Source organism: Heterocephalus glaber, unplaced genomic scaffold, assembly GCF_053883595.1.
Source record: "Heterocephalus glaber isolate CG9 unplaced genomic scaffold, H.glaber_assembly_v1.0 deba00001805, whole genome shotgun sequence".
NCBI classification, from domain to species: domain Eukaryota; kingdom Metazoa; phylum Chordata; class Mammalia; order Rodentia; family Bathyergidae; genus Heterocephalus; species Heterocephalus glaber.
Window position 1 is genome coordinate 39,371 of NW_028258480.1, and position 12,024 is coordinate 51,394.

Here is a 12,024-nt window from a genome sequence, read left to right on the forward strand (position 1 = left end):
GTAGCTGACAAAATTTTGTTACCATTATTTAGGTTGCCTCTTCACTCTGCAGATTGATTATTTTTGCCATGTAGACCTTTTTAGTCTGATGTAATCCCATTTGTTGATTCTTGCAGTTATTTTTTGTGCAATTGAGGTTCTGTTTAGAAAGTCCTTTCCTATACCTATACCTTCAACTGTTTTACCTATTTTTTCTTCCAGAAAGTCTAATGCTTCTGTTTTAAATTTTAGATCGTTGATCCATTTTGATTTTCATTTAGTACACAGAGAAGTGAGAGATCTGGGTCCAGTTTCAATATTCAGCAAACAGATAACCAATTTTCCCATCACCACTTATTCCTCCACTGTCCGCTTTTAGCCCCTTTGTCAAATCAAATCACTTGATGTGTCTTGGGAGGCTTCTATATCCTCTTTTCTGTTCCACTGATCCTTGTATCTGTTTTTGTTCCAGTTTCATGCCATTTTTATCACTATTGATTGAAGTAAAGCTTGAAGTCTTGTATTGTAAGACCTCCTACTTTGCTCATGTTGCTCAAAGTTGCTTTTGATATTCTGGGTCTGTTCCAGTTCCATATAAATTTTAGGATTGTTTTCTCTAGTTATGTAAAGTATTCTGTTGGTCTCTTGATTGGAATGCATTGAACCTGTGTAACAGTTTTAGAGGATGGCCATTTAAAAAAATCTATTTTATTGGTACATTTTAGGTATACAATATAATGACATTCATCACTGGAAATTTGCACCTTTATATACTCTCTTGGTTCTTATTTTTCCCCCTTCCCCTGCCCTCCCTTCAACCCCTCCATCCCTCCCTATTTACAAAGACTTTGATTCCAGTTTTTCATTTTCTCATATTAATTCCATTCCCTTCTTTCCTTTCCCCTACCCCTCCCACTTCACCTTTGCCCCTTTTCTTCCTATTTCACATTATCTATTATACCTTTTAGTCCTTATTAACACTTTCAGTTTCTCATAGTAGAGAAACTATTTGGTATTTACAGATGTGTGTCCTATTTATTTCACTTAAGAGTGCCACCTCAATGTGCATCCATTTAGCTATAAATGTCTCTAATTTCTCATTTTTTATGACTGGGTAGTCCATATTATGGAAAAACCACATTTTCTTTAACCAGTCTCCAGATGGTGGGCATTTGGACTGCTTCCAAGTTTTAGCTATTATAAATTGTGCTGCTATGAACATGGGTGCAGATATATCACTGTGATATGATTCTTTTAATTCTTTGGGAAGATATCCAGCAGGGGAATAACTGAGTCAAATGGGACGATAGTCCTAGTTCTTTGAGGTATCTCCATACTGATTTCCACAGTGGTTGCACTAGTCTACACTCCCATCAGCAGTAGAGCTGTGTTCCTCTTTCCCCACAGCCCTGCCAGCATTTGTTATTGGTTGATTTCATGAGAGCCGCCCTTCTTTCTGGAGTGAGGTGGAATCTCAGCATTGTTTTCATTTGCATCACTTGAATGACCAGTGATGTTGAGCATTTTTTCATGTTTATTTGCTATTTCTATTTGTCTGTGAAATGTCTGTTCATTTCAGATGCCCATTTTTGGATTGGGTCTTTAAATTTGGGAGGTCTGATTTTTTTAAGTTCTTTATAGATTGGTTATAGTAGACCTTTGTCTGAGGAACAGCAGGTGAAGATTTTTGCCCACTTTGTGGGTTGTCTCTTCACACTGCTGGTGGTTTCTCTTGCTTTGCAGAAGCTTTTTAATAAGAAGAGATCCCACTTGTTGATTATTCATGCTAGTTCATGGGCAACTGTGGTTTTGTTCATGAAATCTTTTCCTATATCTTCTTTTCTATATCTTTTCTATATCTTTTCTAATCTTTTCTATATCTTCTTTCTATATCTTCTTTTTCCTATGTCTTCTAGAGTTCTACCTAAACTCTGTTCCAGCAAATTCAATGTTTCTATTTTAATATTTAGATCTTTAATCCATTTCAGTTTTAGTTTAGTCCATGGTGAGAGATATAGGTCTAGTTTTAGTCTTTCAGAAATTGAAACCCAATTTTTCCAGCACCATTTATTAAACAGGCTTTTCTCCAGTGAGGGTGTTTGGCTCATTTATCGAAGATGAGATGGCTGGGTGTGTCCGGAGTTGTTTTGGCATGTTCTAATCTATTCCACTGGTCCTCAGGTCTGTTTCTTTGCCAGTACCATGTTGTTTTTATCACAGTAGCTTTGTAGTATAGTTTCAAGTTGACATGTCTCTGTTACCTAGAATTACTTTTGCTATTCTGGGTCTCTTCTTGTTCCAAATGAATTTTTGGATTGTTTTGTCAAGGTTTGTGAAGTATGCAGCTGGGATTTCAATTGGAATTACATTGAATCTACATAGAAGTTTTGGAAATATGGACATTTTCACTATGCTGATCCTTCCTACCCAGTATCAAGGGATGTCTTTCCATTTTTTGATATCATCTTCAATAGCTCTTTTCAGAGTGCTATAGTTTTCAGAGAAGAGGTCTTTGTTTTCCTTTCTTAGGCTGATTCCTATGTATTTATTTTTTTTGGATTCTATTGTGAAAGGAATTGTTTGCCCTATTTCCGTCTCAGTGAGTCTGTTGTTCGTGTAGAGGAAAGCTATTGATTTTTGTGTGTTGACCTTGTATCCACCTACTCTATTGAATTTGGTTATTAATTCTAGAAGACTTTGGTGGCATTCTTGGGGTAATCTATATAAAGTATCATGTCACCTGCAAATGATGACAATTTGACTTCTTCATTTCCTATCTTTATTTCTTTTCTTTCACTTGTCTAATTGCCATGGCTAATGTTTCCAAAAGTATTTCAAACAAGAGTGGTGATAGTTGAAATCCTTATCTTGTTCCTGATTTTAGTGTGAAGAATTTCAGTTTTTAACCATTTAGTATGATATTGCCTGTTGGCTTTTCATAGATGGCTTTGATCAGATTGAGGTGGTGACCATCTATTCCAATTTTTTGTAGGGTTTTTATCATAAATGCATGTTGAATTTTGTCAAATGCTTTTTCTGCATCTATGGAGATAATCATAGGTTTTTGTCCTTGGATCTATTAATATAGTGTATTACATTTATTGATTTGCATATGTTGAACCATCCCTGCATCCCTGGGATGAATCCCAGTTGATCAGGATGTATGACCTTCTTGATGATCTTCTGAGTTCTATTTGCCAGTATCTTATTAAGAATTTTTGCATCTATGTTCATTAATGAGATTGCCCTATAGTTCTCTTTTTCAGTTGGGTCTTTTTCTGCTTTGGGGATCAAGGTGATGTTTGCTTCTAAGAATGAATTGGAGTGTATTGCTTCCCTTTCAATTTCATTGAAGAGTTTAAACAGTAGTAGCAGTAGTTTCTCTCTAAATGTCTTATAGAATTCAGCAGTGAAGCCATCAGGGCCTGGGCTTTTCTTAGTTGGTGAGTTTTTAATTATGTTTTCAATTTCATTGATTGCTCTTGGGCTAAGAATTTTTAGGCTTTTTTCATTCAACTTTGGTAATTCATATGTATCTAGGAATCTGTCCATTTCTTTTGTGTTTTCCATCTTATTGGCATATAGGTTCTTGAAGTAGGTATTGATGATCCTCTAGATTTCTGCTGGGTCTGTTGTAATTTCAACCTTTTCATTCCTAATTGCATGGATGTGGGCCTTTTCTTTACTTTTTCTGATAAAGTTGGCTAAGGGGTTGTCAATTTTGTTGATTCTTTTGAAGAACCAACTCTTGGCTTCATTAAATTTGTATCATTGTCTTAGTCTCCATTGAATTGATTTCTGCTCTGATCTTTATAATTTCCTCCCTTGTATGAGCATTGGGTTTATCCTGCTCTTCTCTTTCTAGAAGCTTGAGGTTCAGCATCAGGTTGTTTAATTGGGCTTGCTCTGTTTCCCTAATATGTGCATTCACGGCTATGAATTTCCCTCATAATACTGCTTTCATTGTGTCCCATAGATTCTGATATGTTGTACTGTCATTGCCATTTAATTGAAGGAACTGTCTGATTTCTTCTTTAATTTCCTCTGTGACCCATTGGTTCTTCAGGAGGGTATTGTTCAATTTCCATGTGTTTATGAAATTTTGGGGGTTTCTTTTGCTATAGATATCCAATTTCATTTCACTATTTTCTGATAATATACAGGAAATAACTTCAATTCCTTTGCATTTACTTAAATATGTTCTATGAGCAAGTATGTGGTCTATTCTGCAGAATGACCTGTGTGCAGCTGAAAAGAATGTGTATTCTGATTTTGTTGTATGGAACACTCTATAAACATCTGTTAAGTTCATTTCTTCAAGAGTTTGATTGAGTTCTAGTATTTCATTACTTATTTTCAGTCTAGTTGATCTATATATTTGTGACAGTGGGGTATTGAGGTCCCCTACTACAATTGTATTTGTGCATATATGACTTTTCACATCCATTAGTATTTGTTTTATATAGTTGGGCACACTAGTGTTTGATGCATAGATGTTTATTCTCTTCCTGTTGCATTGTTCCCTTCACAGGGATATAGTGGCCTTCTTTGTCTCTCTTAATCAGTGTTGGTTTGAAATCTACCTGAACTGCCAAGAGGATAGCTACTCCTGCCTTTTGTTGGGTTCCTGTCTCATAGAGAATTGTTTTCCACCCTTTAACTTTCAGTCTATGAGTTTCTTTGTGAGTTAAGTGTGTCTCTTGTATGCAGGATATTTTTGGGTCTTGCTTCTTGACCCATTCTGCTAGTTTATTTCTTTTGATTGGTGAATTGAGACCATTAACATTGATGGTTATAACTGATACATATTGCGTTTTCATTGTCATGATTTTTTTTGTTGGATTCTCCCCCTTTACATTTAATTTCATGTCACACCCGATGGGTTCATTCTGCTGTGCTTACTGGGGTTATGATCCTCATTGTCTGTTCCTAGGATATTGTCTAAAATTTTTTGGAGTGCTGGTTTGGTATTAATTAAGTTCCTAAGTTCCTAAGGTGCTCTTTTTCATGGAAGTATCTTATTTCTCCATCAATTTTGAAAGATAATTTTGCAGGGCACATCAAACTGGGTTGGAGGCTGTTTTCCTTTAGGGCTTAGAATATGTCACTCCAAGCTCTTCTTGCCTTGAGGGTTTGTGTTGAGAAATCTGCTGTCATTCTGATGGGCTTTACTGTGCACGTGATTTGTTTCTTTTCTCTAACTGCTTGTAGAGCTTTTTTCTCCTGTTGAGTTTCTGAAATTTTAACAATTGTATGCCTATGTGTGTTTTTTTTTTTGATCAAGGCTATTTGGAGTCCTATATGCCTCACTTAAGTTCTTTTCCCCTGCTTGAGAAATTTTCTGCCATCACTTCTGTGAACAGCTTTTTTTAATGTCATCTGCACAAGCTCCTGTTTCTTCATTGCCTCCAATTAGTCTTGTGTTATTTTTCTTCGGATCATCTAGCAGCTGTTGGTTTGATTTCTCATGGTCCCTTACAATTTTGAAGCAAGTTTTCTTCTCCTTGTCACTCATTGCAATCTTATCTTCTATATCTGAAATCCTGTCCTCACATTGGCTCATTCTGCTGTATAGACTTTCAATTGAGTTTTTAATCTTTTTGAAATCTGTTTGCATCTGTTTTATGGATTCAATTTTTTTCCTGTGTTGGGATTCCATTATGTTCCTCAGCTTCTCTCTAGACTTATTAATCATGTCTTGCACTAGGAGCACAATTTCTGCTGTTATCTGAGAAATTATTTCTGATTTCATTTTTTCCAGATCCTCTTTTGTTGCCAAGTGGTTTAATATCAGAGTGTTCCATCTCATTTCCCTTTGGGGCTGCTGTAGGTGATCTTTAAGTCTGGTTTTGAGACTTGTTTACATGTCTTCTCATTTCAATGGGGGGAGGGTGCTATTGGCACCCATGTGGCTCACCTCCTCTGAGCTGGGAGTGTTGAAACATTGGCCCAGAAGCCCCTTCCTCTGCACTGGGACCAGTGGTATGGTGGCCCATAAGCACCTTCCTCTGAGCAGGAGCAGTGGAATGGCAGAGTGGAAGCCCCTTCCTCTGCACTGGGAGCAGTGGTATGGCAGCCTGGAAGCTCCTTCCTCTGCACTGGGAGTGGTGGTATGGTGGCATGGAAGCCCCTACCTCTGTGCTGTTAGTGGTGGAATGTCAGCCCAGAACCCCCTTCCTCTGCACTGGGAGCAGTGGTATGGCAGCCTGGAAGCCCCTTCCTCTGTGCTGGGAGCAGTTGGAACAGGATGGCCATTTCAACAATATTGATTGCGCTATCCAGGAGCAGGGGGCATCTTTCCACTTTCTAATATCCTTGTTAATCTCCTTTTTCATAGTACTGTACTTTTCTTTGTAGAGATCCTTCATTTCCTTGGTTAGTTAATTCCTAATTTTTTCATTTTTATCGAAGCTACTGTGAATGGGATTGTTTTTATAATTTCCTTCTCATTGAGCTAATAATTGGTGTACACAAATGTTAATTATTTTAGTGTGTTGATCTTTAATCTTGCCTTGTGGCTGAAGTTGATTATTATTTGTTAGAAATTTTTGGTGGAATTTCTTAGGTCTTCTATGTAGAGGATCATGTCATTTGCAAATAATAGTTTGAATTCTTCCTGTCCTGTAGGTATCCCTTTTATTTCTTTCTCTGGCCTGATTGCTCTGGCTAATGTTTAAAGTACTATGTTGAATAGAGGTGGTGATAGTGAGGATTCTTGTCTTGTTCCTGATTTTAAGGGGGAAATTTGACACCAGAAACTAAAGACCTAGTCAATAAATCGGCAAGTGAAGTGAACAGACCCCTCACAGAAGAAGTACAAATGGCTCACAAATGAATGAAAAAAGGTTCAACATGGATGGCCATTAGAGAAATGCTAATTAAAACATCACTAAGATTCTATCTCATGCCAGAGAGAATGGCAATAATCAAGAAATAAAAAAAAACTATTACAGGCATAGTAGAGGTGAAAAAGAACCCTCCTACATTGTTGGTGGGAATGTAAACTAGTATAATCATTATGGAAATTAGAATGCAGATTTCTCAAAGAATTAAGATTAGAAATTCCATATGCCTCAGTAACCCCCCTGGTAGGTGTCTTCCCCAAAGAGCTTAAGCCATCATACAATGGTGTTAATGTATAACAGTGTTTATGGCAGCAGAATTCATAATAGCTAAATTCTGGAAACAGGCCATTTACCCATCAACAGACAACTGGATAGATAAATTGGGGGATATATATATATATATATATATATATATATATATATATGAACATTACTTGGCCATAAAGAAGGTCAAATTTGAGATGTTTGTAGGAAAAATGATGCCCTTAGAAAATATAGTGTTGAGTGTGTGGTATCTCTCATCTGAGTAAGGCAAAAGGCAAACTAAGAGATAAACTAAGGAAGGAGAGCATGAGACAAGGGGATAGATCTTTTGCAGATAGGAAGGGGTCCAGGGGACCAAGGGCAAGGGATTGGGGGAAGGGATGGGGAAATAGAGTGAAGGTATACCAGTTATGGGATCCTAATACCTTCAATGAATATGGACATTTTGTGCCATAACAACGAACTAAGATTAAAAACAGCAACAAGAATGAACAGGGGAGAGGGGAGCTGGAGGAGGAGGAGGGAAGGAGGGAAGGGAGGGGATTAAAAAAAGAAATAAGCTGTGTTATGAACCTGTGCCAAGTCCTCAGGATGATTGTGATATGTTCGCACTGCAAACATGTACTAATGAAAGGAAAATTAAGTCAAAGATTAAGCAGAACAAAAATGGCAAAGAAAGTTGAATAAGAGACAGCAGAATGAAAATACATCTTCTGTTTGTGTATTGGAGCAATTCGTATCATTATTCTGTCTGTCCATACATTGGGAAGAAATCTAGAGATTTAGTGTAATCACCATAAGAAACAATAATTCACTACACACTTTGGAAAGTTAAAAAGTGTTTGGAAAATGTTACTGAAAATAAATTTTTAATATGTGAGCAGCTAGATATACTTAAACTGACCTGAGCATTACCTGATGTATACATGCATCAAAATCTCATCTTATTTCATTAGTATATACAAACCTTTCATATGTCTCAGTTAAAATAAATTTAATTTGAATAAAATTTTTTAATTTAAAATTTTAAAACAGTTGATAGGGGACCGATTGCCTTTTAGAATTAATGATGGTCTATAGAAAGATAAATATTATAATAAAAATATACAACTAATACTTTCCAGTAAAAGATATGTTACCAAAAATGTTAAAATGTTAACTGGTTATATTTTATCAAATTACACTATAATCACATTTTAACTACTGATGCAATTATGATATTAGGATTTTGATTTAAGCTATAATACCAAACTTATAAAAACATTTATTATTTCAATCTCAGTATATGTGCTGTGGAAGCAAGCACCTGCTAGATATTTCAAAAGTATTGTAATCAAAAGAAATGAAAATATGCATGGAATTAATTGAATGATGTTTTATTGGAGAAATGGAGTTAAGAAAAATTCAAGACAAAGAAAGTTGGAAAGCTAATTACTGAAAGTCTTTTCAATTATGTATTTTAAGTGAATTAAGTTTTGTCATGATAATTACATTCTTTGCTATTTAAATCTGTGATGAAATATTCTCTATCTAAATTAATACTTAGATATATATTCTTGAAATATCAATTGAGAAACAACTTACCATAACCTGAAGTATAAAACAATGTACTATAGGGCCAGGGATTTAGCTCAGTGGTTTCACTGCCTGCTGTGCAAGTGCAAGGACCGGAGTTCGATCTCCGGTACCAAAAAAAAAAACCCCCCAAAACCCCAATGTATTATAAAAGAATATAGACTTCATGCCAGGGTTTAGTCAAACTTCACTGGAGTTTTAAATGATTATCTGAATTATGATAAAATTATACATAGTATTGATATGTGTGGAACTTGAATTACTAAGATGACAGATAAACAGGTTGTGGCATTTGTAATAATGATCATAAGTTCAAAATAATATAAGCATATGAATAAATTTGTTGAGCCCTTATAAAATTGTGTCAGTATACCTTCTCTTATATCAAAATGTAAGAAAATTTATTTTTTCCATTGTATTGATGATTGTTTGAAATTTTATCTAGGTATAATGAGTAAATATAAGGACAAGTCTGTAAAAAATATCTCAGTGGAATGAGTTAGTAAGAAAAAATCTGTTAGTTTTAATCATTTATGATAAGTGAGAATTGATGTCTGGTTTGCATTTATTTCAAAAAACTTTATGGAAGTCATTATTTTTCAATTAATAAGAAAACCAAACATTTTTGTTTTATGGTAAATAAGTCTATTGATTCAGAGATTATATGAAAATTCAGAAAAAAATTCATTAAAGATTTATAATGCTTATGATTACTTCTTGGAAACAGTAATATCACAGAAGGCAAAATGTAAAACTCTTATTTTACATGTAATATTTTTTAAGACACAATCTATCAGCCCTATTACTCTCATGATTTTCGTCATAGTTTACCATATTGCCACATTGTGGATCCTGTAGAAAGAACATGCAGGAAATAGATAATGTATTATTCACATTTTTATTCATGGTCAGTAATCTCTCTACATTACACAACATATGCCTACAAACACAAACAAAGTAATATCACATTTGCACACTAAAATATTTATTGAATTATTATCTCAGTATAATATCATTATCTGCTTGATTTGTGTTATATAAAATGCCTTCCTTACTGAAATATATTTAGAATATTTCAGCCCTTTCTCTTTTCCATGGCCAAGTTTCATTAGTGTTTTGTTTTTGTTTTTGTTTTTAACAAAGGCATCCTTCAAAAAATCTTTAATTGTTTGGAAATTTCCCTTCTTTGAAACTCTTGGGACACTTATTTTCTACTTTATGCAATGGCCAGTACCTTCTATGGAATTCTATTAACAATGGATTTTTATTATAGAAGGCAAGAATTCTCTATGAGCTGCACTCCTACACTTAAAACAGATAATTCAGTTTTTGAGAACCTAGTCAACTTCAGGTATCTTGTATGTAATAAGTAGGGCATTAATATTTATTGAACTTTGTAAGATGTGCCACATACATGTATGTTAATTGTTAACTACACAATTAGATTATAAATTACATTACCATATGTTAAATGAAACTTGTTGAAAGAAGATTAAAGGTCAGAAGGATTATTAATGTGTGCAAGAAGGAAAAGAATAGCCCAGCTTAGCCTCTTGAAAGGAAAGTCTACTTCTGTTCCACTATACAAAACTAACTACTAATTTTAATGGCATCTTTAAAATCAACTTGTAGAAAAACAATTTTACATGAGGGCCGAACTCAACTAAAATACCTGCTTAATAAGAAAATAATTTTGTGTTCATAAACTTGCAGACAGTGTCTTTCACCTCCTTATTTCTCAGACTGTAGATGAGGGGGTTCAGCATGGGGATCACCATAGTGTAAAACACGGAGGCCACTCTGACTGTAGGGATGGAGCTCTTAGAGCTGGGCACACAGTAGAGGAAGAAGATGGTGCCGTAGAAGATGCTGATGGCCGTCAGGTGGGAGGCGCAGGTGGAGAAAGCCTTGTGCCGCCCACTGGCTGAGCGCATCTTGAGGATGGTAACTACAATGAACAAATAAGATAAGAGGACTACAAAGAATGTGCTAATTACGGTAAATAAGGCAAAAATGAACAATAGTATCTGACTAATATACGTATTAGAGCAAGAGAGGGAGAGCAGTGAGGAGAACTCACAGAAGAAGTGGTTGATGATGTTGAAACCACGAAAAGATAATTGCAAAGCAGAGCATGTCAGTGTCAAGGAGCAAGCTGCCCCCAGTGAATATGACCCCACCACCAGCATGGCACAGAGCTTCTGGGACATGGCAACTGTGTAGAGGAGGGGGTTACAGATGGCCACAAAGCGGTCATAGGCCATCGCTGCTAATAAAAATACTTCAGTTACCACAAATGTACAAAAGAAAAAGTATTGTGCTATACATCCTGAAAATGAAATGCTTCTATCACTTGCAATTAGGTTCACCAGCATCCTGGGAGCAATGATGGAGGAGTAGCAGAAGTCCACGAATGAGAGGTGGCTGAGGAACAAGTACATGGGGGTGTGCAGCTTGGGGTTAATTTTGATTGTAACAATCATCCCCATGTTCCCTACCACAGTCACGCTGTAGATGGCCATGAAAACCAGGAAGAGCGGAAGTTGCAGGGCTGGGTAATCTGAGAAGCCCAAGAGGGCAAACAAGGCCCCACTTTTGTTTGTCTCGGTCACCAACATGGATTCTGTGTGCCAGAATTTGAACGTTTGTCCTGAAAATGAAAACAGGGAGAGTGAGGACATAAGATGCATGATTTCCTTCCCTTATAAAGTCTGGAGAATGATGGAAATGTCTTTCAGAAATTATATTGTTACTACAGAAGGTAAAATATGTGCCTGACATTTTAAAGTAAGAACCATTTACATTTTCATAAGAGTAATACATGTAATCAGCTAAACTCTAAATACTCCAATGTGTTTTTATGGTTCTTACGAATATAGAAAATAAATTTATAATATTTTATTTACTTTGGTTATTCATGTGATACTCTCAGTGGTCACTTATAAGTTCAATACATATTACCCTTGATGGTTATCTCAGACCTATGATTTGTAGTGAAAAACAGAAATTTCAAAAAAATGTTTTTATATCATATTTTCATTGAGTAAAATTAAGTGCCAATTGCCATAAAACTAAGTGTTTTGAGTTTATTGTTAATCAGTATGCCTATCAGACACAGTAAATCTGATTCCAAAATAGCTCTTAAGTAGTTTAGAGAGTAAGTTCTTCCGCTCAGAGAGGTTCAATTATCAGTTTTTCCCTCTTGCCCAAAGAATTATAAAATCAGAATAGATCAAAGCATTTTATATAGTTTTCTTCCTTATTCTAGAGGTAACCAAATAGGCAGAAAAACATTGGGTTTTTCAATGACATACAAATATAGAAAAATCACACTTGTGTGTTTAGACCCTGTCCTCTCCAC

At 35.5% G+C, this 12,024-nt stretch overlaps 1 protein-coding gene across 1 annotated transcript; it reads right to left on the reverse strand.

Annotated features, from left to right (window-relative positions):
• Nucleotides 1-10,339: 10,339 nt before the first annotated feature.
• LOC101717692 (olfactory receptor 5D18-like) lies at nucleotides 10,340-11,281 on the reverse strand. Its single transcript, XM_004875238.1, has one exon. It carries the CDS (start codon nucleotides 11,279-11,281, stop codon nucleotides 10,340-10,342), a length of 942 nt encoding a protein of 313 aa, XP_004875295.1.
• Between the last annotated feature and the right edge of the window lie 743 nt (nucleotides 11,282-12,024).

What these genes read in the sequence shown, in the direction of transcription:
- LOC101717692 (XM_004875238.1), bottom strand. Translation starts at nt 11,281, where the DNA reads ATGTTGGTGACCGAGACAAACAAAAGTGGGGCCTTGTTTGCCCTCTTG.